Source organism: Pituophis catenifer, unplaced genomic scaffold (assembly GCF_029215685.1).
Source record: "Pituophis catenifer annectens isolate HBS135680 unplaced genomic scaffold, rPitCat1.0.hap2 SCAF_2, whole genome shotgun sequence".
Taxonomy (NCBI): Eukaryota; Metazoa; Chordata; class Lepidosauria; order Squamata; family Colubridae; genus Pituophis; species Pituophis catenifer.
This window is the reverse complement of record NW_027256882.1, coordinates 62408359-62433844: the sequence shown is the minus strand read 5'-3', so window position 1 is coordinate 62433844 and position 25486 is coordinate 62408359. Positions and strand designations below refer to the sequence as shown.

Here is a 25486-nt window from a genome sequence, read left to right as displayed (position 1 = left end):
CCCGGTGCCAGGTACTCCACGGCCCGGCACCGGTCCGCGGACCAGGGGTTGGGGACCACTGACATATGGTATTTTAAACAATAATCTATTATTTATATCACAGCTAATGTGATATAATGTAGCCCAGTATATTACGTACTGGACTCTACACAAGGTGATTTTAGCCAAAATGACATATGGAAAAAGTGGAGTCGAATTGGACTAATCTTACAGCACAGAGTTATTATCCATAAAGCATCTTTTTGTTGTAGCAATAGCTGAAGCAAAACGCCATCACTCAGCCCAAATAGCATCTTATCATTGTAAAAATTAAGAGTTCCTTTAAAAATTCATGCTAAACTCTCTAAACAGGGGAGATATTTTTCTCTACAAACTGACCTAAGACTTTTTGCACTGTTCTTAACTAGGCCCCATATTATACAACACGCTAAAAAATATGAAATATTTATGTAATTGTTCAAGCTTGGAGCTACAGGGAGTGCTATAAATGACAGAAAGAAAAGCTGTTGTTCCCTTGTAAGTAAATTCTGTAAAGTATAAATTGATGTAAATACCATACAGCCCTGATATCAATTATATTTTGCAAAAATCCTCATTTATTACTTTAATACAGCAAACACTTTCTTTTTAGAATATTAATGATTAAGAATAACTGTTTTGCAGAAAAATATCTATAGACATGATATTTAATCATATTTAAATGTTCTTTTTTTCAAGAAATGGAATATATTTCCTTAAATTTAACCAAATGGTCTATAATTAATTATCTATGATTTTTTTAAAAAATGGAGCTACAGTTAATGATAATTCTATGAAAAATATAGAAAGAACATTTCTCCTAAAAAAACAGTCATCCAAGAACAATGGGGATTTTATACATACTTTGAAAAAATAACCAAAATGACAGTTTGCTATTTAGAAAATGTTAATATTTACTTCAATGTTTCATTATTCTAACAAGATAACATCAGAAACACTTAAAAGATACAAGATCATATAAACCTAATCTGCGAAAATTTGAGTTTACACAAATATTTCCCAATATAACATATATCATTATATTCATACACACACGTTACCTGCCTAATGTGTTATGCTAATTACAATAATCTAGCTAATTCTATAATCAGATTATAATCTAGGCTATTTGGAAAGAATGATTACAGAAATCAGGGAACTGTACTTCTTAATGGCACACATGTTTAAAAATAGCCACAATTATAATATCTAAAAGAATAGCATGGATAACATCGACATCACATTATATTACTTTATTTCTAATAAAAGTTCAAATTTATACTGACAAACTGCACTTCTAATAAACAGCCAAGTTTCTGAAGCATTTTTAATAAAATCAAGTCCACTACGAAAATGTATAAATCTGAATGAACAGCTTTCCACATGTACCAAGAATCTTTGTTCAGATCAAATATGAAAGTCAACCTCACATTATTTCTATATGTAACCATTTGTGTCAGATGACAGCTGATTCCAGATATATATTATTTCCATAAAAATAGTTTTATTAGAGAAACTGCCATTTTGCCAATATTTTCTATTTAGAAACTATTCAAAATCTGTAGCAATCTGAGAATTCATAGCTTATATAATCAAGAAGGAAAAAAAGAGCAACAGCTGTGCTTTTTTTTTTTTTTAACAGATAACTACCATAACTAGTATTTCTCAATGGCCTGTGTTGGGTTCAGTATGAATCATCTCTGAAGTTAAGGATGAATAGTGAGAGGTTTTTGGTGATGTCTTTAATGTTTTAAGATTACTAAAAGCAAAAAATAACACTTGGTTTCAGAAAAATATTTCAAAACTGCAAATAAAATGGTAAATGAATATCATTGTTACAAAATAAAATGGAATGCACATGGAAAAAAAAATTAACATTACAAATATTCTTCCAAGGACCAAGTTGATTAAAGTTCTTTAGGAATGTGTTACATATGAACATATTTAGGAATGTGTTCATATGTGTTACAATGAAAACTATTGTGGCAATTGTGTACGTAAATTCTATATAGGTAATATTAGAAGAGACACTAAAAAGGCTGCTAATATTATATGCATTATAATACTAGTATACATGTAAAATGAATATGCAATGTTAATCAATATTAGCAAAAAGTTTTTACAGCTACTAGACAAAAAGGTAGTATGTTAAAAAAAAGAAGAACAATGCCCTATTCTATGTCCATTAAACTACAAAATCAAATAGTGCAATGTGTGATCACTTTAAAAAAGGATTACATAGCCATGGAAAATAAGCCTATATTGAACTAGCAACTATCAATAGCTATTTTTCATTAGAGCAATATACATTTTCTGGAAGTTTGCTTCAATTCAGCAGTTTCAACAAAGATGACTTCTATGAATGTATTCACAGGAACAGCTGTTAAAGTGGACACACCAACCTCTGGCAAGGACAACTACTTAAATCATGAATGCTTTACTCATGATTTTGCTGTACAGATGGAATAATTCCAAGTAACTTACACAGACCTACTGGTTACGATGGATTTTATATACATGCTCTATCCCCAATATCAATGCCAATTGTTGGGAACTACACGAAGAATGGCCTATTGCTCCCCAAAACATTATTTATTATTTCTATGGTAAGAAATTCTAAGAGAAAAATAGATAGAACTATCCATCAGGATTTTTATTATATTCTCAAGGTTGGCATTATTTAGAAAAGAGTACACTATTTTTTAAAATGTCATAAAACTCGCTTTTAAATCAACTTGCCCAAAAATATAAGTAATGAGACATGTCCCCTTAGATTTGTTAAAGCTAAAAAGTGCACCACACCATACGCGTGCAACTATTCAGAAGCAATCTGAGGTTGATATACCTGGCTGCAAGAGACAGGCATACAAAGAAATTATTAGTACTTTCAGAGCAGTTAAGCTTAGTATTTACAACTGAGAAAGATTCCTCTTGGGAGGAATGAAGCAACGCTTATGCAATTTTCAAGAAGGCCAAGGATCTTTAGAAGTATAAACAACGCGCAAAATATGATCATCAAATCCAACTTAATTCTGTCAGACGCTGGACTATAAAATCTAACAAAGAAAAGGGATTTGAAAGACTCCATTAAATCATGGTTGTCATCCTCTACTAAATCCTTCCACAGGCAGAGTCAAAGAAGTGGAAGGCTTCAGTAAATAATAATCATGTTTTGTTGTTATCCACTATGGTAACTTTTCATCTGTTCATATCCTGCAAATCTTGCACTACCTTCCACACCTACTACTGGGGAGTTTTATGGTTATTGTCAGGCACCTAAATCAGGGCATTTTATAATTGTTCTGATATATGCAATGAATCGTTAATGAACTGGAAACACATTAACATATTCACACTGGTGCAATAGGACTAGGTGTTTTGTGAATATGATTTATTGGGTTAGGGATTTTCTGTCTTCACTGTGAGTTGTATTGTGTTGTGGGGGGGGGGGTGCCCTGAGGGAGCCCAACCAATCTCATTGTACATATGTTGTGCACTGGCAATAAAGATTTGAATGGAACCACTGAGGGATAACTGAATCAAAAGGATAAAAGCTATTCTTATCTTTTGAAAATGTACTTTCAAGGTACCTCTCGGTCCTCACATAGTAATGAACTCGGCAGTTAATCAAACTTTCTTTTTAAAGCCAAATCTCTATAAATTACCGTCTCACAAGACACCCACTGTCCATTTTAACTTACAGGGAAGGAGGCAGCTACCTCCCCTCGGATGCTGCTAACCCAATGCCTGTTTTTTTTCCACCTCTTCTCGCCCATGAAACGTAACACACACAACCGGGGCTGGGAGAAAGCGGGCAACCTCTACCCTTCTCGACTCTTTCCTTCAACGCCTCCCGAGCCCGGCGTGGCAACTTACGGGTCGGCTCGATCGGGCCCTCGGCCCCGGCAGTGGATGGGGTTCAGCTCGTCCTGAGGGAAAGCGTGGGCCATGTAGTTGTCGTAGCCGAAAGAGAACATGCTGCGGGCGGAGTCGCGCAACTGGGCCCGGAGCTGAGGGGGGAAAGCCCGGTTGTAGCGCTGCTCATACTCGTCGCCGCCGCCGCCACTGCGGCGGGACCAAGAGGAAGAAGCAGCGGTGGGGCCGGGGCTCTCCCTCCCACCACCACCGCCGCCGCCGCCTCCGTTATCGCCTCCGCCGCCGCCGCCGCTATCGGCTCCCCATGCTCGTCCCAAGAAAGAGGCCCAGTGAGGGGCTTTGAGGCACCGCGAACTGGAGGACTCTCCTTCCTTGGCCGGGCTGCCGCAGGAAAAGGCGCGGAGGCGCTGCTGGTAGAAGCCGAAGCTGGGCCCCGCCAGCCACAGGAGGGCCTGCCCGGCCAGTCTCAGGGCCAGCAGCGCCAACACCAACGACCGCCATTGCATGGTCGGAGGAGTCGCAGCCGCCGCAACCTCCCCGCTCTCCTCTCACGCGCATACTTCTCGCGGAAGTTGTGCTCAGAACGTTCCGCGCCTGGGGAAGCGCGGGCGGGGGCCCCGAAGCGAAGCCTCGCCGCGCCTCCAACTCCGCCTCGGCCCCAAAGGACGACGCGTCTCCTTTAAGAGCCAAGGGTGTGACATACGGCCGCGGGCGGACAAGGGAAGGCAGGCTTTAGAAAAGGAAGCATTGCGACACTTGGCCAAGAACACGCCTTTGGATTCGCCTACGAAGGCTTCCCGATAGGCTTCCGAACCGAAGAACGGACGGATGGAGATGACGTCAGCAAAGGGCGATTGTCGCCGCCGACCGCGTGTGGGAAGGGCTTCAAGCTGAGAAAGAGTTGATGTGGCGCGCCGCGATTATTTTGCTCCCCGGCGCGGCTTAGCCAATCAGAAACAATGGGTTAGTTTTTTTGGGCGGAGCGATATCGCAAGCTTGGGGATTGGCTGGCCTTTCAGCCGCTGGGTCGCCGGGAGGGGGCGAGATTTACAGTTTAACTAACTGGCTAGCGGGAAAAGGAAAGCCTTCCCCCAAAACTCTTGGTTCCAATTAAAGGCTTTGCCACCAATTTCCGTGATTTCTGTGTTTTCACTGCACTAATCCGTTTTTGATTGGTTGCCATCAAGCTGTTGCCATCCACGTGGGTAATTTAGTAGTTCATATATGCTGCTTCATAGCAGAACTTGATGAGGGAAACTTAGTAATTAAATGAAACATTAGTTCTCAGTTTTCTTGAGTAATCCCAACATGCACAAGTACAAAGTTGTGAGAAATATCAATTTTTCATTAGTTAATCAGATCTTAGATGTATACCAAATAATATAGGTTTGAAGTACTATATGAACTTGCTCTGAAGCTCTGCATTTTATTTACTGTTGAAGAACATATATGCATTCAGCCTCAGAAAATAACCAGAACCTGCTTGTAATTTGACTCACATAACCTGGGGTTCTTTTTCGGGTGGGGGATGTCCAATGTTGAGAGTACTTAGACAATTTGCATTTAGCTTTTGTTTTCCTATGAAATTCAGCAGCAAAACCATTGTTCCTTTTTAAGAGGAATCATTTTTTAATTAAGAAAGCCCTATAATTTCAGTTAAACATTTACATTTAATAACACATGAGAATTCTTGTGGATTATGAGTTTGTCTATTTTTTTAACAGAAGCAAAGAAAAATCATGCACATAAAATATCATAAGCATAGGACCCGGGTACCTTCGAGACCGACTTCTGCCACCAATAGCCTCCCACCGACCAGTCCGCTCCCACAGAGAGGGTCTCCTCAGGGTGCCATCGGCCAAGTTATGTCGGCTGGCGACACCCAGGGGAAGGGCCTTCTCTGTGGGAGCCCCAGGTCTGTGGAATGAACTGCCCCCGGAAATACGTAAGATCTCCGACCTCCGGGTGTTTTGCTGCGCACTGAAGACCCTGTTGTTCCGCCAGGCTGGACTATTAACGATTTTAAATTGGGGTATTTTAAATTTCTGGGATTTTAATTGGAGCCTAATTATTTAATGATTTTAAATTTTAATTGTTTTGTTCTGTGTTTTTAAATAGGCTGTACACCGCCCTGAGTCCTTCGGGAGAAGGGCGGTATAGAAATAAAATTATTATTATTATTATTATTATTATTATTATTATTATTATTATTATTATTATTATTATTATTATTATTAGCAATAATGGCTAAAATGAAGCCCTTATTTGGGGTGGGGGAAAATAAACCTTCAAAATTAGAACAACTGACAATTGTTGCAAGTTTTGAATTTCAAGTAGTTTGTTGGAAAATGATGACGACACAATGATGATTGGTATGATGGAGAGCCTTCATACCAATCATCATTGTGTCGTCATCCTTTTCCAACAAACTACTTGAAATTCAAAACTTGCAACAATTGCCCTGGTGGATTCTCTACACTGAAAAGTGGAGGATGGCCTGCTTCTACCGGATTTCTCAGCAACATTTGTCACATCGATCATAATATTGTGCCATTGCTTAAGATGCAATAATATTATAGCAGTTCCCGATTTACAGTCAGCACCCAAATAGCAGCGGTTATTTTGTTTCACTTCCCAGCATTTGATTTGTGGAGTACCATACAGCTTATTTTATCTGCCTTGTTCTGCAACATTGTTACATAACTTCAGAGAAAATTACCCAGAAGGTTTAGAGTTAGAGCATAACTACAGAGGTAAATCCTCCTTCTCAAGGAAGAACTTTATATAATCAAGAAGAGATCTTTAAAAGATTTTGTTTCCTAGGAAGCAAAGGATATCTAAGAAATGTGGATATGGATTGCTGTATGTTGAGCAGTATTGTAAATCAGGGGTCCTCAATCCCCTGTACGGGAACCGGCAGTGGTCTGCGGCATGCCAGAAACCAGGCCATGCAAACAAGCGAAGCCCCATCTGCGGGATGCAGACAGCACATGAAACCATGCCCCCTTCGGTCTGTGGAAAAACCTTTTTCCACAGAACCAGTCCTTGGTGCCTAAAAGGTTGGGGGCCATTCAGTGGTGAAATCCTCCAAGGTTTGCCACCAGTTCGCTGCAGTGTGCACTGCAGGCACTACCGCACAGTGCGGAAAAAGGAGGCTTAAGAAGGTAAGTAGAACAGCAGGGGGAACAGCTGTGCCGTGCGATTTAGATTTGCTAGAAAGCAGGATTTACTTTCTTGTGACTATAAATCATGCAGCACAGCTGATTGTCAGAAATACCAGTTCAGATGAACTGGCAGCATTTTTTTACTACCGGTTCACCCAAACCAGCAGCTTTTATTACTATCTGTTCACCCGAACCGGTGGCATTTCACCCCTGGGACCACTGCTGTAGGTAGTTTTTAGCAACTATTTGAAATTACAACAGAACACCCACCCACACACACACACACAAAGGGCTACTTGGGACTTGGTTTCAAAATTCTGATGTCTGTTTTCACCCACCCTATGGTCACATGACATTTTGGATGCTTGGCAAACAGCCCACATTTATGGTCATTTGCAGGTTATTTGACCATGATTTTACAATGGTTTTGCTAGAAACCAGTATTTACTTCCTGTTTCTGGCAAAAACTGCCCCATTGCAAACAATGTATTTCCCTAATGACTGCTGCATTTGCTTAAACAATCACTACAAAAATGTCATAAAATCAGGTCTGGTCACTAGTGACCTGCTTTACAACCTGCTTTACAACTGCAATTGCAGGGCTCGTTTATCATCAAAACTCAAGGACTACGTTTAAGTAAACAACAGGAGAATATATACAATAGGAATCCAATTGCATAAGGTTTTGCATGATTTTAATGCATCCCTGCAGTCACGTTTATGATAATCAGATTTATTTTATTAATTTAGAAGTTGCCTGACTCCTCCATCAGCTAACTGGAAATAAGTAATTATTGTTGATCTAAAATCCTTCTGTTGGAATTTTATGTTTACAGTAAGTTTAAATTAAGGAATATCATTTAATAAAGCTCCATGCAGTATATATACAAGAGATATCAAATAGCAAAACCCATATAACAACATATATTCCTATGCATAGAAAATGTTTTAGCTCTAGATAAAAAGATACGTGTTTAACTATAAATAAGGAAGTGTTTGCTTTCACTCTAAGATAACATTTGTTTGTAATAAGGTAACCCATTCCATTGTTAATGATTAGCTAAACCTTTAAATTAAAACTCTATAAAAAGAAAGACAGAGGGACACACTATTTTGGCTGCCTATCCAAAGCTTATTGATAATTTTGGGTGGATAAATGTATTTTTAAAAAAATCTTTACTGATCATCTGGTGAGTTTATTGAATTCCTGACTTGAGAAAGAACCCAGGGAAAAGCTGCCTGATTTTTCCTAGACTTCTATGACAATAATATATTGAATTTAAAATCCTCACATTAAGATTAGGATCCTCACATCCTCGCATACAATCTGGAAAAAATGATAAACATCCTTTTCCCTTAAAAGTTTATTATAAGGCTTTTCAAAACTTTTCAGACAGTGGAACTTTTGAAAGAATCTAGAATTCCTAGTCAAGAGGCAAAGCTCTAGTGGTTAGAATTTGGCTATGTTTTAAATTAACTTTTTCCCTTTGTTTTTAAATCTCTCAGAAAACCTCATCAAATTCTGAGGGATTTGCAGAACAGAATTTAAAAAGTCCTGGCTTAGTGGAGGCACATTTGTAAAAAAAAGGAACAGAACTGAAAATTAACAGCTACTAAGTTGAAATATGTTCCAAGTGAATTGGTAGAAACGACAGTTTTAAAAAATGACCAAGAAAGGAATGAAAATAACATATTTTGCAGAAGTAAGTTTTGCCTTAACAGCATTCTAGAATTTTCTGAGTGTTAGTAGGCTTTCAGATAGCAGTGACCTTGTTGATACTATATATCTGGATTTTCCAGAAGCCTTTAATTGAAGTTTCCATCAAAAGTTCACAAAACACAGTAATCTTAAAATAAGAGGATATGTCATTTTACAGATAAAAAAACAGAAAGCATAGAACTGGAGCAGATGGTAATTTTCTCAGGAAGAAAAAAAGATGGAGTCTCTCAAGTATCTGTATTCAGACTATAGTTATGCTTTTAACTTTGGTTATACACAATTCTAGGGACGTGGTGGCTCAGTGGCTAAAGACACTGAGCTTGTTGATCAAAAGGTTGGCAGTTCAGCGGTTCAAATCCCTAGTGCCGCATAACTGGGTGAGCTCCTGTTAACTTGTCCCAGCTTCTGCCAACCTAGCAGTTCAAAAGCACATAAAAAATGCAAGTAGAAAAATAGGGACCACCTTTGGTGGGAAGGTAACAGCATTCCATGTGCCTTTGGCATTTAGTCATGCCGGCCACAATCACAGAGATGTCTTTGGACAGCGCTGGCTCTTCGGCTTTGAAACGGAGATGAACACCACCCCCTAGAGTCAGGAATGATTAGCACATACTGTATGTGAGAGGGGAACCTTTACCTTATACACAATTCAAGGTGGGCTTATTAGTTTGTTTAAATCACCTTATGGTAAATGCAGTGCTATTTAAGTCAAGGCAACTGAAATAATTTGAGAAAATGACATCCACTACCAAGTTCATACTCCTGTGAGGGGGACAGCAACCAGTTTCATGGCGCATGAATCAATGTAAATGGGATTCAGCATGCAGCAGATATGAAAATGGCAAATTCATGCTTGGAATCATTAGAACATTTATACAAATCTATGATACATGTGATAAGAACATCTTTGTCATACATATTATAAACCTTTGTAAGTCTGCTGTCAATATCTGCAAACAAACCGCCTCAACTTGCACCGAACAATAAGCTGTTTAGTTTAGGCAAACTTTTATCATTGGTATTAAAATGCTTTTTCTGTAAACATGCCGATAAGGTCTGATCAGAATAAATTGGATTGGAAGGATAGTAACTGCGGTTTATAGAGTTCTATCCATCTGAAAAGGGAAAAGGGCAAACAGCAAAACAGGTGTGCAAACCATAACAGGAGTGGGGAAAGAGACACAATGAGGTGTGTAAGTCACTTGTAGCATGAAGAAAGTGGGCAGAGTGTGTTTCCTGTTATCTCAAACATGGCAACCAGCAACTTATCCAGTGAAGCTAATTGGAAGGAAGATATGATGGCAACTAACTTGGATGGCTGGGGGATGGGTTAGATAAATTCATGGAGGACATCTTTCAAGGGCTATTGATCTTAAAGATTCAATGTTACAGCAAGAGTCCTGGAACAGCACTCATCAACAGTAAGGGAACAATGACAGCACAGAGTATGTATGTCTCTGTCCCAAAAATATTGGGTTGGCCCCTGCAGGATAAAGTTGCTGTAAGAGGAATTTTGGTCTTATCCAGCAGGCCTTATGCTTAAGTGAAGGTCAGCTAATGCTACTACTTATCTATTCCACTTCAGTTAGGCTATAATGAAAGCAAATAGAACAAATCAGATGTGACAATTCTGTTACATGCAAACTTATATAATTGTTTTGTGATGGGGTGGTGTCTTCATCACATTATGCTAGCTTAAACTGGCAGAAGTTCTACTCACCTCAGGACCAATGCATTAATTTGAAGAAAACATGCCAAAGCTCTCTGCTGGAGATAGCTGGAGTCCCAATTTTTTTTACACCCTTCTCTGGTGATTCTGCTCTTTTGAGAGAGTTGAACTAATATACAGTGGATTTGAAACTATTCTAATTTTTCTACCCTAGTTTTAAGCACTTAGTGGGTAAGCAATATCTTTGGAGAAAAGAAAATGTACAGAAAACATGTTTCTACTAAATAAGATAGATAACTGGCTATATTTTTTTCTGTTAGTCTTCAAGCCAGTCTTGACTCCTGTAATTTTCTTGATAAGATTTTAAGAGTCACTTGCCCTTGCACTTCTTCTTAAGGCTGAGAGACTGACTGGCCCAAAGCTGGTTTCATATCTAAGGCAGAAGTAGAACTCAGGACCTTTAACCATTATACCAAAACTAGTTCATGTGCTCTAATTTTAGAATGCACAATGAAGAGAGAATATGGTCTCTTAACTCAGGCACTTCAGTTACTTGTAATATATAAAGCATACACTCAAGTTTTAATGAAATAACCGGAGTAGATATGTACTCTTACATATTTCAAATAGACAACGATTCTTGAGGAGTCAAGTTATATAAATATCAACATGACCCTGAAAACTTAAAGTTTATTGGATAAAGCTAAATAGCAGTAAACAAATAAAACGCATTCCACCTAAATAAAAAAATTCACATATTTACAGAATTTCATAAATGTGTAAGTTGTTCACATGCCAAGATTAATGCAAGATTAAAAAGTTGATAGTGGTTTGGGGACGTCAAAACACTGAAAGCTGTGTGGTATACACTAAAATCCCAAATATATTGAATTCAGCAAAAGGCCAGTTACCTAAACAATAATTTAGTTCCTGTAGGAAAGGCTGACATGTTCTAATTCAATTTCCTTATATTTTTAGGCACAAGCAGAATTGCTCTTGTCAAATACAGCAGTCCATAGTGAGCTACATATACAATCGGGAGTCAGTGAACCTTTTCTACAGCACCAACAATATAGGATTTTATTGAAGCATAGAGAAGTTAAAATTGCAAGCTCAATTTGTAAACGGAGGCAGTACTTGCATGTTGCAATAGTGCAGGAATTTGTACGGGAACAATAAGGCCATGGCAGTTATAACTCAAAATTTATTGTGCAGGGGCACATTTTTAGGTTGTAACCTCAGTCCAATCATTATGAGGAAAATGGTGCAATTTAGTACAGAATGTGTACATTACACTTGTAATGCTTTAAGCACACTTTAAAAGTAATCTAGACTTGCTGCCACTGTAGTTTCTTATTTTACTTTTTCCAGATGATCTATGACAGAACTACAACAGGCTTATACAAACATTTCATGTATTACTGTAGAGGTACCATCCATGCCTTTTGGCAAAGAATCCTTGAAAATAACAGAATATCTATATAAGGCCAGAGAAGTTTCATTCTGCATGCAGGTAACAAAAGAAAACATACTATAGCTAATAGCAGTACTTGATCCAATATAAAATGTTCATTTTTGAGAAACAATTTGTACTTGAACAAGCACATTAAGAATGGATGCATCAAACATATATTAAACAAGGGCTCTGAACAGCATTTAAATACATACAGGTGTTCCTTAAAATAATAATACAGTGAGGAGCAACCAAAACACTTGTACCATGTATTTGCATACTGTAGCCTACCTCAACATTACTGCATCAACAACTTCAGCTTTGACAAATCTGTTTAAATATTGACACTACCAAGAATGTAAAGATATGAAAGTAGTGTTAATTTTTCCAGTTCAAATAACCTCTATACTGCAGAAGCTAACTGAGAAAGACAATCACTTCATAAATTTCCTTGTGCTTCAAGACACAATTTAATGTTTCATAGCCTATGAACTTTATACATGATTACACAGTGAGAAGCAGGCAAACCTAGTGTTGTCACAATAGCCTAGGTATTTAGCACCAAGTGCAACTGTGCACAACTACTCCATTAATAGAAGAATAAGCTAGACAGTGACACATATTTTTGTGCTGGAAATCAATATGACATCCAGAATGTCATAAAGCTGTAGCCTATGTAAAGCATTTCTAGAAGAAAGATGTGACTGTTCCATCTAATTCAAATTACGTAATACCTGCTTATATGTTCAATTTTTTGACAGGCTGATTTTGAAGTATCTTATTCTTTACTCCACTTAAAAGAGCTTTAGCAAATATAAAGAAATTAGCAATGCCCTGCACGATACCAAAACAAAAAAAGCTGACAACCTGAATATTTTATTCATTGGGAGGAATACAATTTGAGAATTTATGATAATTTAGTGATTTAATTCTAGTGCCTCATATTTTCCATTGAAATCTTTTTACAATAAACATCACATGCATCTGAGAGGAAAAATTAGTACAGTATCCCATTTAAACAGTGTCGGAAAAGCTTTATAATAAGAGTTGTCCTAATCCCTGTGCTGCCACGTGCCAGCATTTCCAATGAGCGGCTACATACAAGAATGAAATAATTGTGCGGAGAATCTAATATAAAAATCTGGATCAGGAAGACCAGAGAGAAAAAAAATTCTGGAGAAGAAGTACCCACTGCCACTGTCTAGATGAAATGAATAAAAAACATTTGCACGACTTATGACAACTCTAGCCAACTCTTTGACAGAAGTAGGATTATAAGTCATTCAGCAGTGCATATATGGAGGCATGAACTGTGAAAAAAAGGCAATTCCTTGGACACAGGAGGGCTATCCTGGATAACAATTCATCACGGAGGGAGTAGACAATTGAGAATATGGCCAAATGAGCAGCTATGTGAACGTTTTCAGCTTCTTCGAGACTTTGAGTGCTGAATAAGCCACTGAAGTGTGATATCTAAAAAAAAAAGGGAAAACATGACAATTGGTTTTCAAGATAATTGTTGTACCTAATCATCCTTAAAAATAAGCATTTAAACAGGAGTGCACATGGATTCATTTTTTCCAGATTCCAGAAACATCCACTGTAAGATCGCAAACAGAAGCATGTTCTATGTGGCTGAATCAATAATGAAAATATTTCTGAGATTTGTTTAAATCTGGGACAGTTGTTTGGACAGGCTTTGGTAATTTTAATTCATTCAACATTTGTTCCAACTGCATTACTAACTTTTTTCTTTAAATTAAAAATGAATTTCAATGCAGGCAAAAAGGCTGCCCAAGTGATAATTCAAATTCTTTAGTCAGTAGGTGTTATTCTATGAAAACCATGTCTAAAAATTTGATTGCTTCTTTGATTTAACAAGATCCTTTGTAACAGTCAATAGTTTTTTTTCACAAAGCAAGACTTGCTATCATGTGTTAGACAGTTCATTAAAAGATATGCATGCAAGAAAATCAGATCCTTGTAAAAGAAAAAAAATACTGCATATAAATTTAAATAGCTCTTAAGCACATATGGATCTTGCCCTGCATTTAACTGGACTGAACCATCACTTGAAAGCATATTGTACATTTCATTTGTAAGTATGAATTGCTTGAACCTTAGAAACTTGTAAATATAAAGGAGTTCTTTTCATAAATTCTTAAAAGATCTTTAAAAATATATGTTTATTTTTGAGGCATCTTTAGAGACATGTTTTCAAGTATGTTTTCTGTTTAAGTCATAAATAACATACCTTTGTATAAAATGAGGCTGATGTGAAAACCATCATTTCACAAAATGGTGGTTTTCACATCGGCCTCATTTTATACAAAAAGTATTTGCCTTCTAGATGGCACTGATTTAAAATTCAAGAATGTGTGATTTTTTTTTTTCAATAGCACCAAGATTCTGATTTGTTTGAATGGAGTAAAATGGAATAGAATGGAACAGAACAGAACAACAGAGTTGGAAGGGACCTTGGAGGTCTTTTGGTCCAACCCCCGCTCAGACAGGAAACCCTATACCCATGATGGCGAACCTATGACACGGGTGCCACAGGTGGCACGCAGAGCCATATTGGTGGGCACGCAAGTGTTGCCCTAGCTCAGATCCAGCATACACGCGCGCACCGGCAAACTGATTTTCAGGCCTTCCAGTACCACCGGAAGTCGGGAAACTAGCTGTTTCCGGCCTCCGGAAGGCCTCCGGGGGAATGGGGAAGGCTGTTTTTGCCCTCCCCAGGCTCCTAGAAAGCCTCTGGAGCCTGGGGAGGGGGAAAAAATGGGCCTACCAGGCCCACAGTGCCGTCGCGTGCCAAAAGCAGGGGGAAGTGTGGGAGGGTCACATGCACATGCACAGGAGGGCGGGGCGCATTGAATTATGGATGTGGGCATACGCACCCGCAACCCCCCCCCACGCTCCCCACGCTATTGGCACGTGATGGCAAAAAGGTTAGCCATCACTGCCCTATACCATTTCAGACAAATGGTTATCCAATCTCTTCTTAAAAACTTCCAGTGCTGAAGTGTTCAATGAAGTATTGCTAGAAGCGAAAGTAACAAACTCATGGATGGAAGTATATATTACTCTCATACCGAAAGAAGATTCAGATTTACAACAGATAAAAAATTATAGACCAATATCCTTATTGAATGCTGACTATAAAATATATGCCTCAATAATAGCAGAAAGACTAAAAAGGTTCTTAAATGAACTTATACATTCAGATCAAAATGGATTTTTACCTAAGAGACAAATTAAAGACAATATGAGAATAATTTTAAATATACTGGAGTACTGCGAAGCATATCCAGGGAAGCAAATGGTGTTGATTTTTCTAGACGCACAGAAAGCATTTGACAATGTGAACTGGCAATTTATGCTACCACAATTAAAAGATATGGATTTTGGGGAGAGATTTATTAACATGATTAAGGCGATATATTATAAGCAAAGAGCAAAGGTGATGGTAAATGGAGACATGACAGAGAAGGTTAACATTAAAAAAGGTACAAGACAAGGATGCCCCTTGTCTCCACTATTATTCATATTGACACTAGAAGTATTAAACAGAAATATTAGACAGGACATAGAGATAAAAGGTATGGAAATAAAAAAGGAAAAATATAAACTACAGGCATTTGCAGACGATTTAGTCTTCATTCTGAAAGTTCCACAAGAATCAGGGCCTAAATTAATAAAAATAAATAAATAGAGGAATATGGCAAAGTGGCAGGAAATTCCTCCTTAATTCTAGGTTGCTTCTCTCCTTGATTAGTTTCCATCCATTGCTTCTTGTCTTGCCTTCATGTGCTATGGAGAATAGTTTGACTCTCTGTGGCAACCCCTGAGATACTGGAACACTATCATGTCACCGTAGACCTTCTTTAAATTAAACTAGACATACCCGATTCCAGCAACCGTTCTTTATATGTTTTAACCTCCAGTCCCCTAATGATCTTTGTTGCTCTTCTCTGCGCTCTTTCTAGAGTCTCAACATCTTTTTTACATCGTTGTGACCAAAACTGGATGCAGCATTCCAACTGTGGCCTTACTAAGAAGGCATTATAAAATGGTATTAATTTAATAGGGTTTGCTTTTTGTTTTTTTAATTTTTGTTTGGAAGCTACCCAGAATTTGTTATAAGAGGGGTGGCTATACAGCATCTTTCACAATCCAGCCTTATTTGAAGATAACTTACAAAGAAAAACTCACAACTTCATGTATCAGCCTGTTCCGCTGACTAACAGCTTGATGTCTAGCCTGTACCTTTCTTTAATTCTACTACTATTTACTGGGCAACACAGAATAAATTAATTCCCTCATCTTGTGAAAACCCTTCAAATATTTGAAGAGAGCTATCATATCTCCTCTAAATCATCTTTCTGTAGACTAAACACACCCAGATCCTTTAATTGTTCCTCAGAAGCTTTGTTCCAGAATGGTACACTATTTTAGTAGCCTTCCTTTAAACTTGTTTCAATTTGACACTGTTCTTTTTGAACTGTGGTAGTCACGGGTAACATACTGTGTACTCTAAAGTTAGCATTACTGATATTGTTATTACCTATATTGTCCTTTTCTTTGCAAGAAATGGAGTAGCAGCAGATTTCTCTGTCTTGAATAGCAGCCAGGTTCCTGGAGGAGAAGCAATTCATAATTTGTTGAAAATTGACAGCAACATCCTATTAAATGTGATGTACATATGATTCACATTAAAATATGAATTATTTTTAATTACAAAAGCAATGTATTGGAAACTTTCTCCTATGACAGCAAACATATATACACATCAAAATAACCGTAACTAAAGTAATCTACTATTAGAAAGTCCAGGCACAGATCATTTTATAGATCCAGCAAATTCATAAAAAGAATTATGTGATATACGTTAGACGTACCCATATTTATCACTGATGGACAATATTCCATAGGCCCTTATGTGACTGATGAAATAACAAAGCATCATGGGCTGTCTAGGGAATTCTGGGAGTTGAACTTCACAGGTCTTAAAGGTTTTTCTTTGAAGATATTTCACTTCTTATCCAAGAAGCTTCTTCAGCTCTGACTGGATGGTGGGGAATGGAAGTATTTATACCCCACCATCCAGTCAGAGCTGAAGAAGCTTCTTGGATGAGAAGCGAAATGTCTTCAAAAAAACCCCAGAAAGTCCAGTTGCCTCTTGAAAAAGCACCTTTGGGACAACCATGACCTGGATGACTGAGAATCTCCATAGACACAAGTCTTAAAATTGCCAAGGTTGGACACACCAATTTAAAGCATTTTTTTTTTAACCTTACTTCTTAAAATATGCTTGCTTACTCACTTACATTTTTTCAATAAGCTGCTTCTCATCCAGTGCATTAGCAAGGTCTCTTTTGTTTCCAAGTACTAGAACCTGCGAACAGAAAATATGTACTGATTTTAGCATTTAGCTTTTTAAAGCAGGAAACTGTTAAATTTCATTTCAATAAGAATCCATTTTTGTGACACATAGAGGAAATAAATCACTCATATTAAGGAACTAAAGTTGCAACATTTATTCCCTGATACAAATAGCCAGTCTTTAAAAAAAACCATATTACTAATGAATGGTAAATATCAGATGTTCCTCTAGACATGGCATTTGGACCTGGATACCTTCGAGACCGTCTTCTGCCACCAGTAGCCTCCCACCAGCCAGTCAGCTCCCACAGAGAGGGTCTCCTCAGGGTGCCATCGGCCAAATTATGTCGGCTGGCGACACCCAGGGGGAGAGCCTTCTCTGTGGGAGCCCCTGACCTTTGGAATGAACTGTCCCCAGAAATTCATAAGATCAGTAATCTCCGTGTATTTCGCTGTGCCCTCAAAACCTTGTTGTTCCCAGGCCGGGCTATCAATGTAAAGATTTTAATTGGTTTTAAATATGGGATTTTAAATTTGGGGGTTTTATAATTGAGGCAATTATTTAATAATTCTAATTATTTTTAAATTTTGTCTGTCTTGTGCTTTTAATCAGGCTCTACACCGCCCTAAATCCTTCGGGAGAAGGGCGGTATAGAAGTAAAATTAATAAATTAATAAATAAATATTTTGATAGATAGATAGATAGACAGATAAGGGATGGAAATGAATTCCACAGCTAGAACACCACTTTTTTTTTTAGTTGGGCTACTAGTGGCATGTCCAAAATATCAGAGTTAGCAGAATTTTCAATCCTTCCTTCATTAAAAAAATAAAATAAAAAAGATATCTTACGCTTATCAAAAGATCATGAGTATAATATTTTTTTTTGTTTAAAAATAGCAAGAAATCATGCTGATCTTGTCTGGTGGCATGATTCTGGGAGCAGTGGTTGTCCATCTCTGCTATCAGTGCATTATATTCATATATAGCTCAAATAATGTCTCTTTATAACTCTGTGTTACTGTTGTCTTGGTCATGGAAGAGTATACAAAGCAGGTTGTAATACAGAACAGGGTGGGCTAGTCTGACAGTGACACAACCAGATAAGCCATTCTAAGTGCTTATCAGAAGCACTCAGAAACCGCAGGGAAAATCATTTCAAAAGGAAAATTTGGTACAATAGATGAGAAATCGAATAGTACAAGTCAGAAATAATTAGCCAATAGTCCGTCATTTCAGGTCGATCTTTTTCTGCACAGATAGTCCAAAGCTCTTTACTTTCTCTTGTGAAACAAGATACTCCTGCCCTGCTTAATAATTTACTCAATACCTCAAGATGTTTTAAATCACTTGTCCTTTTATCAACTTGTACATAGGTCTACAGTTTTAGTATATTTCTATGGTCTGTGGCTGAGGAAGCTTTTAGAAGACCTATTTCAACTTGCATTATATATATATCTAAAAAAACCTAAAGATAATAATATAAGAATCAAAGATTTACATGACAGAGATGTGCTTAACAAGCAATATATCAAACATCAAAAAAGCTGTCCACAGACAACAATGCAATTATTTTCTAAACAAATTAAAATTTCAAGCACATTTCCTCATCGATTTCTTCAAAATTTTCAGGCAGGATTAACATGTCCGCTACTCACAGGAATTCCTTGTAGCTGTGGTTTGTCTAGAAGATTGTGCAACTCATTTCTAGAAGCTTCTATTTTTTCACGATCTGCAGCATCTACCATATAGCTATTAAAAACAATTCATTTAAATCAGTTTGTGCAATGCAAGGAACACCAGTCCAGTCCAGCAATATTACCAACTTTCCCCTCCCAAAGAATCTCAAATCACTAGGAATTTCATCGAAATATTATAAAAGGTATCAGAAAATTGCAAGCAAAAATCTCATTTAGTGACTAAAAACTGGGTAATTTGATCCCACAACTACTCATCAAAGCCTTAAATTGTAACACAGCATGGCTAAAATTGTACTAAAATATGTTGAAGCTTTTCAGAATTCTTCCTCATAGTAATTGAGGAGAAATAAGAAAACACATCAAATTTGAAAATTGCAAAATTGATCATCTTTGAGATCAGTGTTCCCTAACCATTTCCTTATACTGTACTTTAAATATGTTGATACCTGTTTTTGTAACAGTTTCAACATTAGAATTCTAGGTATTCCTCCATTTATAACTGGACGCTTAATAATCAGTTATGACGGATCTCCCCAAAAGTTACTTACAATCCAGTTTTGAAGTTACAACAGATGCACCCCTCTATGGTCATGTGATTGGTTTTGGTGTTTGACAACCAGCTGATCATTATGGTCAGCAGTCATATGACTGTGATGTTTGATATTTTTTGCTGGTTTCAGGGAAGAAAAACACCCATTGGGTAAAACTGATTCACTTTACAACCACAACAAAAACTGCCATAAAATTAGATTCAGTCATGTGTTGACCTGCTTAACATAATTCTGGACTGAATTACAGTAATAAGTCAAAGACTATCTATATTCTATGTCACCACCGAGTTCCAATATGGTTTCTAAGCCACGTTAAGTATTGAACAATAGTGAATTCTAAGTTTTCATTTATAATTGCAACAATTAAAAACATTTTCATCTGAGACTTTAGAATTCATCTAAGTATAACCTAAAGTTATATAAATTACATAGTCATCGTTAACTCAAATATTTACATTCAGAATATCATTGCCACAGTAATACAAGGAAAAGCTGCAACAAATCTTAGATTAACATTCTCCACTCCCCAACTCAAAGATGCATTTGGAAGCTTTCATTACTTAATAATAAAGTTTTGTAATACTCTATTTTAACTTCTTTTGGAATCCTTTGTCATGTCATTATGCTATAAAGCTTGAGTCCTTAGGGAATGCAGTAGTTTAGAAACATAGAAAATAAATAAACTGTATTGCAATTTGTTATTTTGTCTGGACCAAGGAAAAAAAGTTCTGTTTTCCTGTTTGTAAGACAACATGATATTAGAAACCTGCATTCATCATGTTTCAGTTTACCATCATGTCCTTAAGCTCATTCTTTTAGAAAATTTTGATGGTCTCATATTTTGCTAAGTACTCCAAGATAGTACTACCAGGTCTGAGTTGCAAAAATCTGATGACCACTAGATGGCAGCAAAAGATTAGAGTTTTCTGAATCTCTTTGCCACCATTTAGTGGTCATCTGGGTTTTTGCAGCCTTAATCTTAGGTTTTGTTTCACTTGGTAAAATCCCAATCAAGTGATGACACGAACACTGCGATGGCTATAACTTCATGGACTGGTCATAGTCCCCTTCATTCAGCTCCATCGTAATTCTAAATAGTAGTAGCTTATAACTTAAGGACTACCTATATAAAATCAGCTTCTGAGAAGGGAGACACACATTATAATTAAATCACCCAAAAAGAACAAGTTTTATTTTGTTCTTTTGGAAGGGAGAATTTTAAGTAAATTAGATGTGATAAGCTTAGTAGAGTCTTAATGTACCTATTTTGCTTCTTCCTTTGCTAAATAAATAAATAAATTTATACCATCATCTTGTGACATTCTGTTACAAAATTTCTGTAATAGGCCATGGGGGCCAAAATAAAGGGGGACAAGGTAAGACCTATAGGCTTCCAAGCCTTAGTTTAAAGAACTTCATGGTTTGTAATCCAGACTTCTTACTAAACAGTTGAGAATAACATGCAACAAACATAACAGGAAAAAAACATTTAAAGTAACAAAAAGAAAAAAAACTTACACAATAGCATTAACTCCTCTGCAGTAGCGTTCCCACATACTTCGGAATCGTGGCTGTCCTCCTATATCCCAAATCTTTTTTAGAGGGAAAAAAAAAGAATTATATCTGGAGATTTTGCAACTAAAAACAACACTATAGCTCACAATGTTCATTTGCCAAGAAGAGCAACCAAATACCTCTTTTAATACTCACTGCAATATAATCATGATGGCGAAACTATGGCACATGTGCCAGAGGTGGCATGCAGTGCCCTCTCTGACGGCACGAGCCATCGCTCCAGTTCAGCTCTATAGCGCATGTGCACGTGTCCCACCAGCCAGCTGGTCTTCGGGTCTCTGCCACGTATGAGTGGGTTGTGGGGTGGCACATGCACATGCGTGGGGGGACAGGGCACATGTGCGGGGGCTTGCGCAGATGTTCAGGGGTGGGGCATGTGCAGGAGGCACACGCATGTGCGGGGACCATGCACACATTGCATTTTGGGGGTTCGGATGTGTACACTTTGGGCACTCGGTCCAGAAAAGGTTAACCCATCACTGCAATATAAGATGCTGATTAAAGACCTACAAAATTCTGAACAATCTAAAACAATGCAGACAAAGTAACTTGTCCCTAAGTACCATATGCAGAACAGCACACCTCCCATTCAGCCTGGAATGGATATTACAGATTGTACAGATTTCATCAGCATTTCCTCTATCCCCAAAGAGTCCCGTACAAAACATCACAGGGCCTTTGGCCACCTTATCACTCCTGTATTTCCCAAATGGAACTGGGTCATCTCGAATAGGTCTAGTGGGCAGAAATTTATGGCTGCAATAGCAACAAAAAGAAGTACAAATGTTTTGCCACTGTTATTATTACTTTGTAGACCACTGCTTAGTCAAATTCATTTGTGATCTTTTGCAACCATTGCTCTAGATGCCTTTAATTAGTTTCATCTCCCACCAGATAAGAAGTTTGCAGAAGCTCACAGAGACAATCTCATTTGGTGGTCTGGTTGTACTGTTATACCAGAGTGGTCTAACCCAGCTCTCCAAACACAACAAACCCTTTGAAGTTAATTCAAAGTTTCCTTTATTAGGAGTGCAGGCAGCCCCAGCAAAAGGTTTCTCTCTCCACACAGCCTAACAAGTCCGTCTGGCCAGAAGATGAATAGTTGTCTGCCACACCTATTCATCTCCACTTTTTATCCTCAGAGCTAGGGTGGGGCTTGGCTAGCAGCGGTGGCTCTTCCTTCCCCAGGATCAGCCCACGGATTTCCACTGCTCTCCTCTTCTCTCCCTTCTGCGTAACCATGCGTCAGGCACTGGATCCAGCTGTTCCTCCTCTTCTTCATCAACCATCTCCAGACCGGGGGGCTGTTGACTCTCCATCTGAGGGCTGACGGATGGCTCAGGCTCCGCCCCTCTCTGTCTCTGCCAGCTCCATTCCCTCTTCCCACTCAGAGCTTTCATGTTGCCTTGATGCTGACCTTGACTCCCACGCCTCCTCCTCCTCCTCTGATTTGGCTCCTGGACAGGCCACAACAGAGACAGGCCAGGACCCCAGAATACAACTTGTGAACTTGAAACCCAGCAGTACAAGATGGTGGGTGCAATAGTTCTGAGGTCTGAAAGACTTCCCTCTAAAGATTTCTTTTGAGAGGAGTCGTATTTATAGATTATTACATGAGTTTGTTCCTCGAAGATAGGACTACCTACCACATATTGTCCCGTGAGATTTTAGTAAAATGTTCTATGTAATGTTTTCCCCCTATATTTGAATACAGCAGATCAGGGAACTATGTTAATCTTATTCAAAGATTAAGACTAATTACTCTTACCATGCTTTTCTCATTAGCAAAATATAATTAACTTGGATACATACCTTTATTGTGACATTACCCTTGGTAACTTTCCGCATGTTGAAGCCCACTGTAGGAATCATGTCTTCACTGAACTGGCCTGACTGAAGACAGAAAAGAGATAGCCTTTAGTGAGATCTGTCAAGTAACTGAGTCATCTTTTCAGTCAGTTGCTTTCAAATACAAAGGTTATTGCTGAACAGAATAGAGAACATTTGTAATACTAAGTCTTAGTTAGCATTATTTTTCTTCCCTTTCCGTCTGAGAAGGTTAATTTTTGCAATTTAGATAGTCCATGAGCATGTGAGTGAAGCCAGGAAAATTATAAAGCAGAAGGAAAAAGGATGGAAGGGAACAAGTGGCCAACATATTCAGAGTCATATGTAATGACTCAAAAATACCTTGTTGGTTTAGAAAGATTGGATAGAAATTATTCAAGCTTCCCAGCATACCCTATTAAATCTAGAAGGCTACTCCAGGAAATAGTTTTCTCCCAAAAAATGTTAGGAAATAGCACTGGCCAATTAGAATGTCTCATGTTGTTCCTTTTTTTTAATTGGACATCAGCATAAAAAGTAATCTTCCCAACACCCTAAGGCAACACAATAGCATCTGGAAGAACCTGAAAAACTTATGCACTTCGTGGGAAAGTATAAAGTCAGCGTCATACAACATTATTCCAAAGAATAAAACCTGAAAGTTTACTTAGAGGGTAAGCCCAGGCTTGAAACACTTATGAAATATGATAAATGAATTTTCAAAAATTATACATCTAATATTATACTGTAACATAACATTTAAATTATTTATAATTTTATTAAAGCATTTATTGCTACTTATTTCAGTATGGTATGTTCCAAGATGGACAAATGCGAGAAAACACTTCAAATTATATTTATGTATTAAATTTGTTTGCTATTCATCTCGCTGCAAGGTGATTCTGGGTGGCTTATAATTTCAATAAATGCAAATGTATCCCTACATATCTCCCTTAAATTCATGAAGTACTTGCTCTAGGCCAGCTCAATGGGAGTCTAGAACACTAATGGAAAGTTAGCCTCACACTGCTCTCTCAGGATCTCCTGAGAAAAGCAGGCAACACCACCATGGATCTTCTACATTGTTTTTCCTCTATCTTGAAAGCTATTAAAGGCACCGCTTGGCATCTTTGCTACTTCTTTTCCCAAGGACTTCTGTCTAGCTTAAAACTCCATAAGGGCTTGGAATGGATGTGGCTGGGCTTGAAAACAGTGATCTCCGAAAATAAGACCCTGTCTTACATTTTTTTGAACCCTGAAATAAGTGCTTGGCCTTATTGCCCTGCGCTCAAAAGCCGATTGGGCTTATTACCAGGGGATGTCTTATTTTGGGGAAAACAGGGTATGTGTGTAATCCAGGAGCCCTCAAGCAGTCGCATTTTATACCAAATTTATATTTTACTGATAAAGAAGTAAAGGGGGACTAGTATAGATCTATTTCAAGCTTTTTAGCTTTCATCAGCTAGCCATACCCTTACTTGGATTCGAACTTGGGCTTCCTGCATGTTAGGCAGTTGAATTAACCTTCTGAGCCACAAGTTCTCTCTCTTCATCAGCTTGAGCCAGGGGAAAGATTAAGTGTTTACCGAGACACCTGGTTTACCCCAACATGTGAGAGGGGGCATTCTGCTCCCTTTTGCCTTTCAGCTCCAATCCAGGAGCCCTCAAGTAGTCGCATTCACGACAAACACTTAATCTTTCCCTTGGTTTGAATCCAAGTAAGGGTATGGCTAGCTGATGAAAGCTAAAAAGCTTGAAATAGATATATACTAGTCTCCCTTTATTTCTTTATCAGCAAAATATAAATTTGCAATATACTGTGAATGTTTGCATTGCTATTCCATAAGATGCCATGAGTCTTTGTTGAAATAAAAAGTGTGTGTATGAAAGGGAGAGGGAGAGAGAGAGAGGGGGGGGGGGAAAGAGAGGGAGGGAGGGAGATTTTTTTTTTATTTTTTTAAGACAAACAAACATTTAATACATCAGTCATCCCTTCCCTGTGACACCTTGGTGTGATCTTCCAAAATTCTTCTTCTACTTCCATAAGTTTCTTCTATCTTGATCTTCATCCAAACCCTTATAACAGTTCATTGCTAAAACAATATTCTAATCATCGAGTTTTTATACAAAATTATAAAATTAATCATTTATATCTCATTTCCAACCAATGATAAAAGTTATTCCATATCTTAAAATATTCTGACTCTTCCCGATCTTTAATCATCAAAGTTAATATATTAATTTCTGCACAGTCTAAAAAAATTTTTATTACTTCTTCCAGAGGTACTTTCTCTGCTTTCCAATTTTGAGCATAAACAATTCTAGCTGCTGTTACTACATGTATAATCAAGTAATTTTTTTCCTTACTAATTTTTTCAGGGAGGATACCCAATAGGAACAACTCTGGTTTAAATTCAATACATTGCTGTATCATTTCTTCCAACTAAGTTTTGATTTTATTCCAATAACTTTTTGCTTCAGGGCATGTCCATCACATATGGTAGTAAGATCCTGGTAATTGGTGACATTTCCAACATTTAGCGGATTT

At 37.8% G+C, this 25486-nt stretch overlaps 2 protein-coding genes across 2 annotated transcripts in view; both read right to left on the bottom strand.

Moving 5' to 3' along the window:
* Positions 1–4540, bottom strand: part of EDEM1 (ER degradation enhancing alpha-mannosidase like protein 1) — a 32569-nt gene extending 28029 nt beyond the window's left edge. The window contains exon 1 of the mRNA XM_070936867.1: positions 3895–4540. Coding sequence (XP_070792968.1) covers positions 3895–4400 — 506 coding nt within the window. The 5' untranslated portion in view covers positions 4401–4540. The remainder of the gene's footprint in view (positions 1–3894) is intronic.
* Positions 4541–11084: 6544 nt separating this feature from the next.
* The window catches only part of ARL8B (ARF like GTPase 8B), a 32970-nt gene continuing 18568 nt past the window's right edge, over positions 11085–25486 (bottom strand). Inside the window, exons 2-7 of the mRNA XM_070933576.1 lie at positions 22924–23004; positions 21055–21128; positions 18944–19037; positions 17231–17298; positions 16468–16538; positions 11085–13373 (exon numbers count right to left, since the gene is read on the bottom strand). Coding sequence (XP_070789677.1) covers positions 13324–13373; positions 16468–16538; positions 17231–17298; positions 18944–19037; positions 21055–21128; positions 22924–23004 — 438 coding nt within the window. The 3' untranslated portion in view covers positions 11085–13323. The remainder of the gene's footprint in view (positions 13374–16467; positions 16539–17230; positions 17299–18943; positions 19038–21054; positions 21129–22923; positions 23005–25486) is intronic.